This window comes from Hypanus sabinus, chromosome X1 (genome assembly GCF_030144855.1).
Source record: "Hypanus sabinus isolate sHypSab1 chromosome X1, sHypSab1.hap1, whole genome shotgun sequence".
Taxonomy (NCBI): domain Eukaryota; kingdom Metazoa; phylum Chordata; class Chondrichthyes; order Myliobatiformes; family Dasyatidae; genus Hypanus; species Hypanus sabinus.
The window spans coordinates 46,689,388-46,709,124 of NC_082738.1; the positions used below are offsets into that span (position 1 = coordinate 46,689,388).

General features: G+C 39.2%; 1 protein-coding gene across 1 annotated transcript in view; it reads right to left on the minus strand.

Moving 5' to 3' along the window:
- mpp3a (MAGUK p55 scaffold protein 3a) overlaps window positions 1-18,190 on the minus strand; it is a 56,816-nt gene extending 38,626 nt beyond the window's left edge. Inside the window, exons 1-5 of the mRNA XM_059956734.1 lie at window positions 18,166-18,190; window positions 6,471-6,589; window positions 6,015-6,092; window positions 3,096-3,176; window positions 1,059-1,196 (exon numbers count right to left, since the gene is read on the minus strand). Coding sequence (XP_059812717.1) covers window positions 1,059-1,196; window positions 3,096-3,176; window positions 6,015-6,092; window positions 6,471-6,589; window positions 18,166-18,190 — 441 coding nt within the window. The remainder of the gene's footprint in view (window positions 1-1,058; window positions 1,197-3,095; window positions 3,177-6,014; window positions 6,093-6,470; window positions 6,590-18,165) is intronic.
- Between the last annotated feature and the right edge of the window lie 1,547 nt (window positions 18,191-19,737).

A 19,737-nucleotide genomic window follows, 5' to 3' on the forward strand; every position in this document is an offset into this window, starting at 1 on the left:
CCACACAGAGAGTACCCAAGGTCAAGATCCAACCCAGGTCTCTGGCACTGTGAGGTAGCAGCTCTACTAACTGCCCAATGAGAAAGTAAACCCTCATTTTCTTGAACCAATTTTTCACACATCCAATTCCCATGCTCCCTACTACATTAGCCTTGCAGGAAAAAAGTTGTCTAAATCAATGCTTAGCAATGTCAAGTGTAATGACATTTTAAACTGCAGGTTTTTAATCACTCCATTGAATTAAAACTGTACTATTTTGGCTTCTTTTTAAGGACTGCTTTCTCAAGGTAAAATGCAATAATGTTCTTATTTAGTATATCATTCACATCTGTTATCTTCCATCTGCACTTTCAGATGCATTAAACATTGATATAAATTATTACAGTTGAATTATTAAGTATAGTTAATTATTCAGCATGATCTTTCATCCAGATTTGTTGCAGAATATAGAGGAAGCTACTGTGACATGTAAAAGTAACAGGATAAATTTGATGGGATGGGAATAGTAATGTGCTGGTTTGCCTCAGTCTTCATGAATTTAATTTTCCAAGATATAGATCCAAAGTTATTGTGAACATTTATTCTGGGCTTGGATTTTAATTAGAACAATTAAACTATCTACTTGTATAAAGAAATTTACTTAAATAAGCTGTTGTTAGTTAATTTTGTACCTGATTGTCATTAAAACCCAAATAGTTCATTCATCTCCCTCAGGGAAGGAAATGCAATTACAGTGCCACCAATGTTTCAAAGATACATTTAATGTCAGAGAAATGTATACGATATACATCCTGAAATAATTTTTCTTTGCAACCATCCACAAAAACAGAGGAGTGCCCCAAAGAATGAACGACAGTTAAATGTTAGAACCCTGAAGCCCCCGCAACTCCCCCCTCCCACGCATAAGCAGCAGCAAAGCGACGATCCCCCCTCCCTCATCACTGGCTCCCGAGTTGATGGATGGCAAGTAAGGCTGGTCGTGATCAGCCAGGTCTGTATCCTGGGATTGAATTGAAACAACTTATGTCAATTAAAGTTTAAATATTAATTCTGAATACCAATGGTTCTTTGTTTTTCACAAGATGGACAATCTTCATCGATTCCTCCTCATCCTCAACTTCCAGATCATCTGGCATTGGTGGTAGAACTGGACCAAAGGCCTTGTGTGCAATCGTATCATGTGCTGAGAGTACAGCCTGTGAATGTTCAACAAAATTTGCTTTTGTATCAGATACAGCAGCATTTCTAGATCCTCACCAATGTGTTCCAAACTTGGAGATCACAAAGTGAACAAACTCTTCTAAATATTTTACAGTTTTTATAAATGCTATCAGCACTTTCATTTCAGAATCTGAAATTGTTGATTGAGTTGACTAAGTTACATTGATTGTGTCCCACCATTAACATTTAATATATTGCGCATCAGTCTTATGGTGATCACTGACAATCAGCAATGATACTTATTGTAAAAGATCTAAAGATGATTTAGATTAGTTGTATGATTACAATGGATAGCATAGAATAGCTTCAACTCTGTAATCGGACCGTCCTCTCAGGTATCATTGGGTGATTAATAATTGCTTGATTTGAGTTCTTGGGGTTTAAATTACAATACAAACTGTAGAATCGTGCTGCAACGTTTGTGTGTGGTTTTGTGTGTCAGAGCAACGTGTAAGAGAGAGGCAGAGAGTTAGAAATGCTGCATTTACCGAGAAGTGAGCAGGAAGTTTGCCCTTTGTGGCATTTATTCCCTAAAGGAAAGACTCCTGAAGTGCCTGGACAGGAATGTCGATTTGTGAGAATGTTACATCTACTCAGCAGGGTAAATGCACTACTCCAACTCCTTTCTCTTATGCTCTTCATCCAGAATGGTTGTCACTAAACTTGAAAAACAGTTTGCAAATCAAAAAATCAACTAAGTACAGGCCTTTGGGCATTATCTGACTATAAACACAACTGTAAAACTTTCATGATTATTTGAACAAATGAACAAATAATTTGAACAACACCCATTTGTGTTGGTCAACCAACCTGTACCATACCAGCCAAAACTATGTGATATATACTTGGTATACAGGATGCCCCCGCTTTTGATTGCAATCCTTCTAACAAATGTTCATTTTTGTGAAAGGTGATGTCACCGGCCCCTCCACCTTTTATGGTTAGTGGTGTCCATCCTGGAGTATTAGCTTTGCCTCCGTTTCGGTGGATGCTACCTGGTCTGTTGAATATTTCTAGCATGTTGACTTCTTTTTTAGCTTCTAACTGAGAACTGATGATAAGCTGCAAGCAGAGCTTATGTATGTCTGAGTTCCTTACTTCAGCAGTGTTTGGTATGTCACCATTCATTGGTTTCATCACAGTATGGTATGGAGGCTCCAATGCACAAGATCACAAGATTTTAAATGTATTATTCATTACTTTCCAGAGATGTACTTCCATAACTTTCACTGTGGGTGTTGAGGGAATGCCATTGGCAAAGACATGGAAAGAAAAGCTATTTTTAAAGCTGCAGCTTCTTAACTAACAACTTGCTCCAGACACAAGAAAATCTGCAGATGTTAGAAATTCAAGCAACACGCACAAAATGCTGATGGAATGCAGCAGGACAGGTAGGCGAGGGATGAAGCTAAGAGCTGGAAAGGTGATTGGCAAAAGGGATACAGAGCTGGAGAAGGGACAGGATCATGGGACGGGAGGCCTAGGGAGAAAGAAAGGAGGAGGGGAGCACCAGAGGAAGATGGAGAGCAGGCAAGGAGTGATTGTGAGAGGGACAGAGAGAGAGAGAAAAAAGGGGGGGGGGATAAATAAATAAGGGATGGGGTAAGAAGGGGAGGAGGGTCATTAACAGAAGTTAGAGAAATCAGTGTTATTGATATCAGGACTTGCTCCAGATCTTTGAAATACAGCTATTCCCTCCTAATTTCTAACCTTTTGTTTTGGCATATGCCTGTGACTTGAATATACCCCTAGGATTCTACAAGGAACTAATTGCATTAAAGTGCAAGATGTCAGATTTAAAATCCAAAGTTGAAATGGATGTGTTTTAATTGAAATATAGAATGTGTTGCTTCTGCATTACATATGATTCTTACCTGAAGGTGTGGTTTGGCTAGTAAATGTATCAATTCTCTGATGTCACTGTTGTTTGGTCCACATTGCAGCTCCTCTCTTATCTAAAAGGAGTTTTAAAAATAAGTCTATGACATAGCATCATGCAATTTCTATACCATTTTATAGCCAAATTTTAGGAATGCATCCTAAAACTCATTAATCTTAATACAAAAGGAATCAGGAATGCAGTGATTCTCTGCAAAGTCATTTGTTGGTCATATTTAGGACCATATTTAGTAAAGGCTCAACATACAGTATAGGCCTGGAAGTGACTCAACATTACAATGACTCCAGCTATGGTACACACTGAAAGGTGTCACAAGTCATCAGTACATAGCAATTTCAGTACACTTGTGCATTCTTTATGGAAGTGTAATCAGTTTCAAGTCTATAAAGGAAGTAATATAAACAGATAGTGATGTTTGTGCGTGGAAGTCAAGCAGTATGCAATACAGGGTAAAGATTCCAAGTTAGTTTTGAAAGAAAATTTACAGATAATCAGAAACATGGATCTAAGGTAAAGTCTTAGTTATAATGAATAATGTTACATATGTATTATTTAATTCTTAAGTGATGCCTAATCACAACTTCTGGATTTTAACATTTTAGTCTTCACCATTCTTTCAGTTTCATTGAATCACACATAGTCACACTACAGTCTTGCTGATGTAAATACAAGCTAAAATGAAACTGATCCTTAGCCATCCTTCAAACAGTTTATATTGAGCATTACTCTTAGAAACTGAAGGTGACAGGGACTACAGACAAGGGTTCTGATCTACCACTCATCACCTCATGCAGATTCCAGCTTGTAATTTTTAAAAGAATATTACTTTTTTGTGCTTGATGTGATCTCTGTTAAAGCAGTAGAGTACAAAGTTGGCTGAGTAAGTGGGAAAACTTATTTGGTCTTATGAAAACCCAGCAGGAACTTTTGACTTCAGTGTGATATCTAGTAGAATTTTAATTAACATAAAAGTAACAAACAGAAATTGAGCAACTGTCCCTGTAAGGATGGAGATAATCCAGAGAAAACAATATGCTCAAAGGAGATATCAGTGGGATAGGGAAAGTATGCTCCCTTTTCATCATGCTAGTTTCCATTCTTATCTTAACCATAGCTGTCTAAACTATATGGATAGAAATTTAAACTTTTTCTCCAATCTGAAGGAAATGCTTAGAAGAAAACAAAGCAAATTGTCCAGCAAAATGCATACATACAAGGAGAGATGTTACAGAACTATGATTGGCTCCTTCTCTGATGAGGTCAGGCACATTTTAGTCTCTGATTTTGATACATCATCCACTAGTAGAATGTACACAAAACTTATTTAAAACCAAAATAAAAAGTGATTGGACCCAACCAGCCAATTCCCTTAGTCTGAGCATTACTAAACATTATGATACACCATCACAGGCTTGCTACAGATTTAAACTTCTGAGTGAATCAAAGTTTGAAGAAACTTCTGCACATGATAAGTTTAGACAGCGGCAAAAACCAGCCCTATCCATCAGCAACTGCATTTTAAACTCTTATTAATTGCTGAATTGACTTATCACTCAATTTAATCATTAAAATTTCTCAACAAGAGGCAAATTTGTTTGTAATCCTGCTAGTGGCTTCCTACTAGATTCCTGGTCTAATAGCCATCAGCTGTAATGGAATTGCTGGATTTTACAGCTTTTGATCTTAATATTAACTAACAAGTATTTAATGTTCACATAATTTCCCTGGTTTGTTAATATCTTTAATGGCATATTCTTACTTTTTCATCAAAACTGATTATACTAAAGTTAATAACTAGCATTAAAACAATAGCATTGTGAAGTTTATTTATAGTGAACGAGTTAAATTGCATAGTTTTAAGGAAAGTAATTAATTATCCTAATTTTGCTTATGACAAAACTAATTAAGACAGTTTTCCCGAGAGAATAATCAACAGCTCAGCTATAATGCAAACATTGACATGTTAATTAGCTCACTACGAGCAGTGGAATTAAAAACATAAATCATTGACGCCTGTGCACCCATCACAGTGTCACTTACCGAATCACTTAATTGCACTTGCCAAAAGTGGAGCCCATCAATTTAATCTTCCAAAGAATATAAAGTTTGTTGATGGCTCGTTTGGTTAATCTTTAGTGAGATTACTGAATGGCTGCTTATTTCAATGTCTATTTTAAAATATTTCATTTTTAACCTTCACCATGGGAACAGTAGCATAGCATTTAAGTTATTGAAGGTGAATCAAGTGCATACTACAATACATTTTGAATGTTGTGACTGTCCCTGCTTTTCAATGACTAGGGTAAAGGTAAGGAGGTTTAGAGGGGATATGAAGAAAAATGTTTACACCCAGAGGGTGATATCAGAAATGCACAGGCTGAGTGGGAGGGAATTAGAACCAGAATCAGGTTTACTGTCACTGACATATGTCATGAACTTTGTTGTTTTGTGGCAGTGATACAGCACATAAAAGATTACTATAAGTTACAAAATATATAAAAATAAATAAATAGTGCAAAAGAAGAGCAAGACAGGTTTCTTCCATCTTGCCATCCCATTACTGAATGGTTCATCTCACATTCCCCTAAACCGCTGATCACTGGTAAATAACAAATGCAGAAATTAAAATAGACCAGAAAATGCTGCATATGTCATCAGGCAGCATCTGTAGAAATGGAAACAGTTGATATTTCAGTTTATTTCTCAGTTTCTTTTTCCTGCTTCCAGTATTCGGTTTTTATTTCAGTGCAGAGAAGTGTTACTTCCCAGCATTACAAATGATCTTTTCCACTTATCTTAAAGTTACTTACAGTCGAACTATTTTTCAACATAATCAATGCCTGGCCTTGACTGGAGGTCGAAACTACCTAGGCCTCTGACTGTAGCTACTCACCTTCTCGGCTAAAGCTGCTGCACTGTGTACGGCAGGCAATGGACTTTGCCGGATGTACTGCTGAAGTTTCTGATGAATCTGTAATACAAATGAAGACTGTTAACCCCACTTTTGCTCTTTCCTGTGAATTCCACTCTTATACAAAAAGCTTCAGAGGCATCCAGGCTGTTGGAGTTAACATTTGTTTCAGCTTCAGTGCGAAGAACTGACATTTTGTCATGCTCAAGTGTGAGGCTGCAAGCTATCCAATCCTATGGATCAGTTCACAACATGTGGCCAGCAATATTATTCTGCAGTAATCTTTCAGTCAAGTCTACCCAATCTCTTTAATGTGGTTTCCATTTATTCCTGCAAGTTGCACTTTAACTGATGACCTTCTGAGGCCAGGTCTAGGAAGGGATTCTATATGTTGCAGTAAATGTGAATGCTTCGTGCATCTGCATTGCAATACTGTACCTTTATAAGTGAGTTGAAACTATTTTCGCTGAAGACTTCAGTAAGGAAGCCAATTTCTGCTGTGAGATTCGCATCTGGCCTTAGCTGTGCAGTCAAAAGAGCTAGCACCTCATGTAATCCTGCAACAAGAAATGATAATAATTCCCTATTGTATTGTGTCATAAACAGCACAACTATATATATATATATATATATATATATAATTAGATTGTCCTAGAAAACACTACAATAGTACACTATGCAATTGTCATAGAAAACACTATAATAATAGACTGTGGGATTGTCAGAGAAAAGACTACAATTAAGTGCCATGAAACTGTCATAGTAAATACCATGATGATACCTGTGGAGTTATTGAATTATTGTTTCTGTCTTGGATTCTTGATCCTTTTTCATTAAGCATTTAGGAACATTTGTTTTTGCTCAGAATTGAAAATGTACTCTTGCCACCACTTTAAGTCAATCCTTGTTTCACCGAATTAGATCTTGTCCGTCAGCGACTAAACCTCCATGGCTTTAACATGCTCGGAGACTGAGCTCCAAAACTTCCTTGACTCATTCACTGAAGCACTTGGGCAGATAGGCCTCATATTTAACATCTGTAATACAAAAAATCTCTACCAACCAGCCAATAATTTCAATACTTCTGACAATAAAGCTATGGAAAACATGACCCACTTCTTGTATCTCTGGAACCATGCAATCCACTTTCAACCTCAATGTGCCAGCACAGCTTTGATAGATTGAGAAAAGGGTACATGAAGATCAAGACCTCACATCCGAGACAAAACTTGTGGTCTACTAGGCAGCAGTGATCCTTCACCTATAAACTTCTGGGATTTGGACTGCTTACAGTAGGCACCTTAAAGATCTGGAAAAATACCAACAACATTATTTCTGCAGAATGCATATCAGCACATCGATAATTATAAATTCAACTTCTAACATAAAGAAGAGCGGCCCAAAAGAGTGGACAGACCCTAAAGAAGACCTTCAATCAAAGAATACTTTCATTGTAATTTCATTTTACATTTTACTATAACTGAACTCAAATTTACTGTGTACTTCATCGGTGAACGGATTAGTGTCCTCTCACTGCAGGCCAATGTACCCTGCATTAAGGCCCTAATTGCAGTCAGATGACTAAGTTGAACAGGTCATGGCATTTATATGTCTGACAAGAAACTCCAAAACACTGGTACTATAGTCTAAGCCATATTACAGAAAGATAGGCAGATGGAGGAAATATATGCTCAAAGCTTCCTTGAAAAGGTACAACATTCCAATTGACTCTTGGGACAAATTGGCCTATATTCATTCAAAATGGCCATGCAACAGAGCAGACTGAGTCCGAGTATAAACGTTGGAAGGGGAGCACTATTTTCCAGATGACTCACATATCTACCCTAATAGATACGGTATCTCCTGCCCCTAATAGTGAAAGAGTCTGCATTTCTCACATTGGCCTAAGTCCTTAGACAAAGCAAGACACCCTCAATCCTGTGGGACTGTTTGAGAGGAATTAACTAATTTATTATTTAAATAATATCCCTTAATAAAGGTTCAAAGGCTCAATACAACTCTGATATTTGTCTTCTCTAGTTAGCCATGAAATACAGAAAAACCCATTGGCATTGTTGACATCAACTCTCCCCGAAACAAAAAAGAAAACAAAGCAAAACTCACAAATGTCAAAACCCCCACCCCCTCTGTCGCATAAAATAACTAACAGATCACCTACTTGGAAAATGGCAGCTGGAATATCAAAATCCCCCAAAGCCCCAATCCCCCTCCCTTGCAAAAAAAAGCGATGGTAACATCAAACCCTCAATCCACTCCCTCACAAAAAAACATCATTAATGCTATGAAGATTCAAAAACTTTATTGTGTTATGAATGTGCCACAACTCTGAGGGGTCGAAGGGTACAAAGTAGCCCCCTCCTTTTTGAGAATCGCACGATCACTGTTAAGTCAGTTCAGGAGACCCAGGAAATGAGAGAAAGACATGCAGAATCCACAAAGTGTTTGGAATGTGTCCTGGCCTCCGAAAGGCGGAACCATTGATAACGGCTATTGTCTCTTGGAGACGGAATTGTGCATTGGATACTGTACGATTCATCATCGAAGCCCCCAGGCAATGAACCGAGGGGGGGTTGATGGAGGGATTGCATCATCCCAACCTGATTGACATCTGAGACCCTGTGAGTCAGGATAAAAGAGGGTCTGTGGGAACAGCCCCTCAGACACACCAGAAGAAACGCTAGAACTCCTGTAACAGCGTAATAGCGAAAGCCGGTGGAAACAGCCCACGTGCGTCCATTTCCATTTGCCTCGGAATTGGTGGGTCTTGCCACGGAAGAACGATTTTAGCTAACAACAAAGGGGAAACCAGTCCCCCAACGACTCTCGAAGGACTGACTTCATAAAAGGAATGAGCAAGTTTAATTCTCTCTCTTGACTCCAACCAAAGGCTGCAGCCTACAGCTTGAATGAACTAAAGTGACTTTTATATTTCCATCGGACAATACATTAGCCCCTAGACAACGATAGAGCTATTTCTTATTGATTATTATTATACCCGCGCTTTTAGATTTAGTATTGACGACGTACACTATCTGTATGTTTGCATTGATATTATTTTTGTGTATTTTTATCAATAAATACTGTTAAAAATAGTACCATCAGACTTCAACGGACCTCTCTATCTTTGCTGGTAAGTGACCCAGTTACGGGGTACGTAACAGTTGGGGTTCTCGTCTAGGGATTTGACACCAAATTGGGAGGCCAGTGAATCAGGCTTGTCAGTCCAAACTTGGATCTGGTTACACGGGTAGCCAGATGGGAAACCAGTAAAGATGGACGTGGATGAATTTATAGAAAACCCGACTCTAGAGCCGGCCACCAAATCAGACTTGATAAATCTGGCAAAAGGGCTAAACCTCGCAGAGGTGAGGTTGTCCATGAAAAAGCGGGAGGTGCGAAGGGCAATAACTCAGTATTATATTGGGAAGAATGTGATTGCAGCTGAGGTATTGGAAAATATCCCTGAAAAGGTACCAGCTAGTGGGACGGCTCAGTTAGAGTTGGAGAAATTAAGGTTGGAACATGCAATTAAGTTAAAGCAGCTGAGAAGGAGAAAGAAAGGGCCAAGAGAGAAAGGGAGCATGCACTCCAGCTAAAGGAGTTAGAGGTGAAACGGGTTCAGGAAAGAGCTGAGAAACAAAGAGAGCATGAAATTCAGTTAAAACAGCTGGAAGCAGCTGAGAAGAGAAAGAGAGAGCCGAGAAGGAGAGAGAGTATGGAGAGGCAGAGAAACAGAGGAAACATGACTTGGAGATGGAGAAGTTAAGGCAAGGGTGAAGAGATCAAGGGTCAGACCGAGAGGAGCGGTTTAATGTTAGTCGGGAATTGAGGTTAGTACCTCCGTTCAAGGAGACGGATGTTGATAGTTATTTCTTGCTTTTTGAAAAGGTGGCAGTGAATCAGAAGTGGCCCAAAGAGCAGTGGGTGGTGTTGTTATAAAGTGTGTTAAAAGGGAAGGCACAACGGGCATATGCGGCGTTGTCCATGGAGGAGGAGAGTTATGACAAAGTAAAGGCGGCCATTCTCCGGGGTTACGAGCTAGTACCTGAAGCGTATAGACAAAAGTTCAGAAATTTAAAGAAAGGGTGGAATCAGACGTATACTGAGTTTGCCCATGAGAAGGGGGTGCCCTTGGACCGTTGGTGCACAGCAGAAATAGTGGACAAGGATTATTGGCATCTCAGGGAGTTAATTCTGATTAAGGAATTTAAGGGTTGTGTTTCGGAGGAGATCCGGATGTATTTGAATGAGAAGCTGAATAAGTCCATCTCAGAATTTGCTAGGTTCGCAGATGAATACGCCCTAACCCACAAGACAAAGTTTTCCTCGAATAAAAGTTCCCAGAGAGACCATGGGAACGATGGTCATCCTAGAGCCCGATGGTCCTAGAGCGGGCTCTGCCGGCTGAGGCAGAGGTCCCACCGGGAGCTAGTGGTAAGATTGAGGGGGAAAGGCCAGACGGCCAGAGATTTCCAGGCTTGACCTGTTTTAATTGTGGAAAGGGGGGGGGGCATATTGCATCTAGGTGCTTTGCTCTGAGGATAGAGACAGGAAAAAGGAAAGCAGTGGTCCCTATCGGATGTGCCGTGGTAATCAGTAAATCGATAAGAGATCCCCAGGTAGACAGAGTACGAGAAGGGTCTGATTCTTGTATGTAAACCGTGTCTGTGAGGGAGGGAGACACACCAGTTCCAGTATGGATCTGGAGAGACATGGGGGCTGAACTATCATTGATCAGCAGTAAGGTACTAGATTTTGGTCGCAAGACAGGAATGGTAGCTGTGAAAGGAATAGACAAAGGGACGGAAATGGTGCCCTTGCATAGGGTCATTATGAATTGTGAGCTGGTATCTGGACCAGTTGAAATGGGGGTGCGATCAGAATTCCCGAGAACTGACGCGGACGTCCTTCTGGGTAATGATTTAGCCGATGGTAAGGTTTGGGCAGCAATGACGCTGACAAAACAGCTTGTGAGTGTTGAGGCTCCGCCCCTGGATTCCAAGATCTATCCCGCATGCGCAATTACTCGCAGCCTGCCGAGAGCGGCAGCTGAGAACAAGAGCAGTTTAAATCCGGCCAGTATCGATTTGGCCAAGACGTTTTTACCGACCCTGTACCACGAGGATTTAGAGGATGGTAAAATGAAGAGTAGTAAAGTGAAAGAGAGTAAAGGAGAGGGGGTAGACCTACCCTTATCGAGAAAAGTTCTAGAGGCACGAAATAAAGATGAGAAACAGATAGAGCTGTTAAAAGGTCCAGAGTTGGACATGGATGATATGTCTGGTTTGGCCGAACTGTTTGAAGAAGTTGAACATTTTAAAGATGTTCCCGATAATGAAATGAGGACAGTCCTAGATGAAAAGGGTGCCCTTACCTTGAAGAAGTCTGCTGGGTTGGCAGATGAGGTTGTTTCAGCCCGCGGGGTTGAGTTTACTCCGGAAGGGAGTTGCCCAGAGAGTAGCTGGGAGAATCAGGGGAATTTAGAATTTGGACCGGGTACGGGTATTGAAAGCCTGGAAGAGGCAAATGTCCCGTTTGAGTGTGTCCAAGATGTGGATGCACGTGGTACTGAACCTGGTAATGGAGCTCAGAAAAAGTCTGAGGTATTTGATTCAGTTGATAAGGAATGCAGTCCTTGTGGGTCAGATAGACTTGGTTCAGGGAAGAAAGAGTTAACCTTGGTAAAAGTGGGAAGTGAGAGTTCCCAGGGGTTTGTGCTCGAAGGTGTGTTAAAAATTAATGCGGAGATCAAAAGTGGGGAGATGAATATTATAATTGAAGGAAAAGGGAAATATGTAGTTCCCAAATTGAATGAAGAAAATTTAAAGGTTGGATTGATATCAAAGGCAGCAACCAGGCTACAGAGACAATGGTGTGATACCACAAAGCCTGCGAATCAATTACAGATTGAGTTGGAAGGTAACGGGGCCCCACACGCTATTGTTATTCCAGAGTGTGGTGTGAAAAGGCAGAATTTGAAATGCTGTTTGAACAAAGAGTTCGAACTGAAAACTAATAGCCTGAAGGGTCCTGAAGAGAAAACTAGCAACTTGCGTAAAATTAAAGAATGGGGTGGAAATTCAGAAGATGATCTAAGTTTGGGACACATTGTTGATAAAATAACTCCTATGGAAGGAACGGACGAAAGCCTATTTCGCCAGGGTGCCCAAGCTCCCCACGTGGGAATTAACCGGAAAAGAGGCGAGGGTTAATGGGGACGCCATTTTTAAATAGCAAAAGCCGGTTTTACGGGATTTCGACAAAGCACGTGAATAATAAAGGCAACCCCATGGAAGCCTGCCTGTTAAGTTTGAAAGCAACATAAAGATTAATATTTTGCATGAACTTTTGTCATATACACGTAAGCTAAGATCACAACTCTTTAGTTTTTGTTTGCTGAAGGAAAGAAATAAAAATAGGTGGTTATTAAATTGAAGTCTGATGCTACAAGACTCTAGTAAGGTACCAGATGTTAAGATATTAAAGGAAGTGACACTGTAATCGTTAACTGTTTAGATGCTGAATTGAATGTATCACTGTATTACTCCGTAGAAAAAAAAACTTTTGTATTATGTTGGATTCTAAAATCCTGTAAGACTCTGTACTACTTTGTTTTCACCGCTGGTGAAAATGCTTTGAAGAAGAGGGGTGTTACGAATGTGCCACAACTCTGAGGGGCCGAAGGGTACAAAGTAGCCCCCTCCTTTTTGAGAATCGCACGATCACTGTTAAGTCAGTTCAGGAGACCCAGGAAATGAAAGAAAGACATGCAGAATCCACAAAGAGTTTGGAATGTGTCCTGGCCTCCGAAAGGCGGAACCATTGATAACGGCTATTGTCTCTTGGAGACGGAATTGTGTATTGGATACTGTACGATTCATCATCGAAGCCCCCAGGCAATGAACCGAGGGGGGGTTGGTGGAGGGATTGCATCATCCCAACCTGATTGACATCTGAGACCCTGTGAGTCAGGATAAAAGAGGGTCTGTGGGAACAGCCCCTCAGACACACCAGAAGAAACGCTAGAACTCCTGTAACAGCGTAATAGCGAAAGCCGGTGGAAACAGCCCACGTGCGTCCATTTCCATTTGCCTCGGAATTGGTGGGTCTTGCCACGGAAGAACGGTTTTAGCTAACAACAAAGGGGAAACCAGTCCCCCAACGACTCTCGAAGGATTGACCTCATAAAAGGAATGGGCAAGTTTAACTCTCTCTCTTGACCCCAACCAAAGGTTGCAGCCTGCAGCTTGAATGAACTAAAGTGACTTTTATATTTCCATCGGACAATACATTAGCCCCTAGACAACAATAGAGCTATTTCTTTTGATTATTATTATACCCGCGCTTTTAGATTTAGTATTGACGACGTACACTATCTGTATGTTTGCATTGATATTATTTTTGTGTATTTTTATCAATAAATACTGTTAAAAATAGTACCATCAGACTTCAACGGACCTCCCTATCTTTGCTGATAAGTGACCCAGTTACGGGGTACGTAACAATTGTCATTCTAACCGTACATCAGCTCTGCAGGGCAGAATGAGACAGCATTTCCCTGGAGCAGTGCAATCATAACATAACAAATGCAACACTAAATAATAAACTTAACAATAAATAGTAAAACACAACAGCCACATGTCAGTTAAAAACAAGTTATAAGTGTCCAGTGCAAGTTAAAAGTGTCCAGAGCAGAGTCAGGTAGAGCAGCTATTTAGCAGTCTGACTGCCTGTGGGAGGAAGCTGTTTAGTAACCTTGTGGTTTTAGTTTTGATGCTCCTGTAACGTTTACCTGATGACAGAAGAACAAACAGTTCCTGGAGAGGGTGTGAGGGGTCTTTAATGATGTATGATAATGTAATAAGATAATGTCTTTAATGTCTTTAAGATCATGAAGAACATGAGATAATACTTCTTAAACTATCTACAATTTTTCACCATAGGCTAACTCACTTAAAAGTGACACTGATACCCTTGATTTACACCCAACATTTAGTTTTCAATCAATATTATTAAAGTGGATTATCCATGATTTATTTCAATGGTGTTTGCAAATCTTATTGTGTATAAAATTAAAAGAAAGAATGCTGGAAATACTCCGTAGGTCAGACTGAATCTGGTGGAGAGTTAAACAGAGCTACTGTTTTAGATTGAAGAACTTCATGAGAACTTGCTGTATAAACTTGGGCTGTCACATGGCAATAATGATGACAATGCTTTGAATATATCCTGCATATGTGAAAAATCCTATATGAATTCAAGTTTGTTATGAAGCACATGAAAATATTAATTTCTAGCTGAGTTTACAACATGCTGTTTCACTTTTATTATTTTTTAAAATATGTTGGGAATCTATAACCTAAATATGCATCCAAAATTAGATAGCTTAAAATTACAGTTTGAATCAAACAATGCTTCAATTTTAATTTCAGCTTTGTTTAACTATAACTGACCACAAATTTGCTGCATCAGATCAAATGTCTGAAATACTTCACTTGTGGTAATGAAATTTGGTCTTAGCAAAGAAGATATAATTAAAATTACACCCTTCTTCAGAATATGTAAAAGTTGTACTGATAACTGTCATAATGAAAAAACATCATGCACTATGACATTGCCATTGCTTACAGTTACAGTGATGCAACTGCAGTTGTAATGATAATTGCATAGACCTATATCATTTCCCAGTGGGCCAACAGTGCCCTTGTTCAAAATGGTCAAAGGCATTTAGCATGCTAATTAGTTACTTCTCTCACGAGCCTCAAGTTACTAATAAGAAGATGTAGAAAGAAATTACTGATTTATATCAAAAGCTAGCATTAGATATATATCTTTAAGATAATAACTGTTTCACATTAATTTTATTGAACAGTGGTTTGTTTCAATTATTGTTTGCGGGGGGGGGGGGGGTGTGGAGGAGGGGGGGACATTTAAGCCAACAAACTTGCAATTTTACATGTTCCACCTCAGAATTCTCCAGGGACGTGCTTCCGGGATGTCCTTTTGAAGTACAGTCGTCATTGTAATGTGTTAATCAATCTGCACATAACAATTATTTTAAAGCAGCACGTACTTTGATAATAAATTTACTTTTGAACTTGCTTATGTTCTTTAAAATATTATCTTTTAATAGTTTTGTGCAAGCTTGCATCAAATGCTATTTTTAAAATGTATTCTGAACTTAAAATTTATTTGCTAGTGTATAATACTAATTACATATTAAAGTAATTGTTTGGAAAATATCTAAGTTTGAAATTGCAGACATCGAGTGCTTGAAAGTTACCATTCTAAATTTCTCAATATTGAAAATTTGATCATTTTCATTTTAGCAGATCAAGCCACTGTTTAGTCAAAATGGGACAGTTGCAGTCATGATCATTTTTTCCTCTCAAGGTAGCTGATGTAATCTTCATTCTGCATCAGTACAGAAGCAGATTTGTGTGTACTTTATGTATGAAGTGAAACATTCTTTTACCTTGACTTTACTCATAAATTTGGAATAATTACTGTGAACCCTAGATAACTGTCTTAATTTCTCTTTTTCTGTTCATGTTGGTAATCATGATATCCGCTGGAGCATCTGACGCACCATCGGCTTTGTAATGTTGGCCACGTTTCCATTGGTTGCAATTTTAATAGATGATAAAAATCTGAAAGTTTATTTCAATAAAAGTTTTAGACATCTGCAATTATTTAGCAGACTTTATGCTGAGCTTTATGTTATTAATAAAGTCCAAGTGTTAGAGTGGAGATACTGCAGTAATGCTGGATCAGAATTAAAATCAGGTTTCGTATTACTGGCATTTGTCATAATATTGTTGCTTTGTGGCAGCAGTAGATTGCAATACATAATAAAAAGCTATAAATTACAAAAAGAGATACATTAAAAATTAAATAGGTAGTGGAAAAAGAGAGTAAAAAAATATTGTGGTAGTGCACACAGTTTCTTTTTCCATTCAGAAATCTGATGGCTGTCCCTAAAGCATTGAGTGACTGTCTTCAGGCTCCTGTTCCTCCTCCATGGTGGTAGCATGCCCTGGATAGTAGGGGTCCTTAATGATGGATGACGTCTTTTTGAGGCAGTCAGTTTGAAGGACTGGCTTTCCAGCTCTCCAGCACATAACTCAGGAGTTCACCATTTATACACTCCATCTTTCTGCTCCAATTTATGTCAGTACGGGCAGAACCTCTTGCCCAAACCACCATATTGTTTGTTGCTTTCCTCCCTCTTTAAAGGAAGAATGTGGAGGCTTTGCAAAGGTTACAGAAGAGATTTATCAAAATGTTGTTTGAATTAGAGGATGAGAACTGACTGCAATTGCTTAGACATTGGCATGGTGACGTTCAATTTCCACTGCTCTCTGTAAGGATTTTGTTTGTTCTCTGCAAAGGTTTCCTCTCGGTGCTCCAGTTTCCTCCCATATTCCAAAGACATAAAGGTTAGTGTTAGTGAGTTGTGGGCATGCTATGTTGGCACCAGAAGCACGGCGACACTTGTGGGCTGCCCAGCAGAATCCTCACTGATTTGATTTGATGCAAAGCAATGCATTTCACTAAGTGTTTTGATATACACGCAATAAATAAAGTTAATCTTAACATTTTGGCACATCAAAGAAAGGTGAAGTCCACATTCTCAGCTATAACAGTTCCTGTTAATCTTTTTCTTTATTTTTTAAAAGATACACTTAATTAAAATGCATGCATTTGTGTTTGAGGGCAGCACAGTGGTATACCATGTAGTGGAGCTCCTTTACAGGAAGAACGTGGAGGCTTTGGAAAGGGTACAGAAGAGGTTTGCCAGGATGTTGCCTGGATTAGAAGGTATGAGCTCTAAGAAGAAGCTTTTCTCTAGAGCACTAGAGATTGATGGAATATTAACAGTGTGTTTAAGAGGCTGTTAGATAGACATATGTATATGCAAGGAATGGGGGCATATGGATCATATACAGACAGATGAAAGTGGTTTAATTTGGCATCATGTTCAGTGCAGACATTGTGGGCTGAAGGTCTTGCTGTGGTGCTGTACTACCCTAAGTTCTATACACAGTGATCCGGGTTCCATTCTGATCTGAACTCGGTCAATAAGAAAAATACAAAATTAATAATCTAGTATCAGTAATGTTGATCATGAGTGTGTGAATTGCTATATTAAAAACCTAAATGGTCCATAATATTTAAGAAAACCAATCTGCAATTCTTAAATATTACTGAACAGCTGCTAAAACGGATGACTCTTCACATTCGCTCTGAAATGGTTTAGCAAGCCTTTCATTTGAAGGTTAATAAAAGCTGGCTTTGCCAATGACGTCCACATCTCATTACCAAACAGTTTTTTTAAAGCTGCATGTATGCAGATAGCTGCCAAAATGGGAACTCGATATATTATGTTGGAAATAATTACAAAGCTAATGGATGTTGCACACCTCAGCATGGTGCACTGGCTCTGTCGACTCAGTTTCAGCCCAATGATTTTCCCACATGGGATCTTCTCATCTGTTTACTACCATTATTCTTGTTTACTGAGATAGTTGATTGTATGACTGATCATCTGCAGAACGAAGATTGGGATTTCTTAATTTTGGAAAGAGGCCTGTGCTTCCATAAATTTACAGGTCACGTATTGAAAGCAACACAGTTTGCTCTATTTCAGATATAGGCTTGCCTTTCTAATCTCCTTTGCAGTGGTAACACAGCAAGTTCATAATTATAAGGATACAAGTATCAAGAGTACCAAACTCTAAACGAATAAGCATAAAATTTACAGGAAATACTCAGCAGGTCAGGATAAAAAAAAACGATTATTTGGAAACCTTGACTTTACTTTGCACTCTCCATAGATGCTGCTGAATAACTCCTTTATTCCTATGTCAGATTGTTACCATTTGCTGTTGGGTTATCGTTCAAACTGATTAACTGCTTTTATATTACATTTAGAATATTTGCTCCATTTTGCTATATTATTGCACAGCTCAACTTCTGGTTGAAGGTTTAGGCAAAATAGTTGTCTTAAAAAAAACCTTGCATTAAAAATTAGGTTTATTTTAAAGGAGAAATGTACAACAGTTGAAATTGTTTTACCAGAGTTTTCACAAAAGGAATGTTTTTTATATACCTGCGGCAGTAGACAGAGCTGGCATGGTCGCATTGAAGCTGGAGGGCAAACCTTTCACGATTGAGGATACTATTGTTTAATTCAGTAAGACTCCTGCAACAGAGGATGCAGATCAAAAAAGAATGTGTTAATGAGCAGACATTTGTCAACTAAATACACATGGTAGCCTTAGCCACGATGCACATTTTTTTTGTATGAATCAGGTAACTGGGGGAAAAACCCCAGCTCATAACATTAGCATTATACAACAGAAGCCCTCAGAACAGTTCCTGTGCCAGGACTGTTAGCATACAGACTGCCGTGACGAGTTGTTTCCATGCTCATGAGACATAAATCCAAGCCATTCTGTAAACTGAACAGAAAGTGTAATGTTTGTATCTGCGCATGAGAAAGTGTTCGGTCCAGCTATATTGACGGTGAATGCTTCAAAAAAAATCCATACATTTTCTCCTCATTTTTTTTTCCTTTTAAGAGACCAAGTCATTAAAGATATCATCACCATTCCAAAGCAGCCACCTTTTAGTTCTCTACCCATTCACTTAAGTAGGTGGATATTGGCAGTAATTTTTTTACTAACTTGCAGTCTTGTTCAAACATGTATGCAAAGGCTTGTTACAAAGTATTAACTCTATCCTGCAAAAGTTAAGAACTTTTTTCAGTTATGTTATTTGTTATTTAGTGATTCACCTTTCCAATAGTGGATTGGAAAATAAGAATTAGAAAGCATGTTTGGCTTTATTTTTCTGACCCTTTTTATTGCATCTATACTGACATCAGCTGCTCTCAATAGAAATCAATTAGTTCAGTAATTGACTGGGATGAAAGCCAGAACTATCTCACTGAGAAGCGAGTGTGTTGTCCTCCTCCCTCTTCGAAATAGCTGGATGTTATTGAAGCCCAGGACTTATGTCTGTGTTGTGGTCGTGGTAGGTCTTCTCCATTTTCTGGTCTGAAAGTGGAAATGGATCAGATGCCATTGTATTTGTGATGATTGCTGGTGGCCGTGAATTATTGGTACACCTCAGTGGTCATGAGGATGATTATCCAACTAAGAATATATTGAAAGATCGTTGGGAACATCAAGATTTCAGTTTTGGGTGTGAAGGAAATCATCAGACAGAACGTGGCTCTGTCCAGTATGACCTATGCTCCTAGTGTGGTTTTATCCATTACTCCTCCCGGGCTATTTCCTTTACCTAGGGTAGATTCCACTCTTCAGGAGAGGCTGTCAGAATGTGCCTGGTGTGTAACAGAAGAAGTGGTGATTCTATGTGTATCATCACTATTATAGAATGGTTCCAGTGTTTACAGATGGCTCTAAAGACCCAGTGTCTCATAACACCAGTGCAGCAGTCTATGTCCCTGATGCACCATCAATAACTCTCAGAGACGGGAGGTGAATGATAGGCTTTTATTAGCAGCAAGAGACCACCACACAACATCTTGGAGACTGAGCGAGGGGCAATGCCTCCAATCGCCTTTATACCGGGGTCCGTGGGAGGAGCCACAGGAGCAGTCAGCAGAGGGCGTGTCCAGACAGGTATACATATTTTACCACAGTCCCCGAATTTC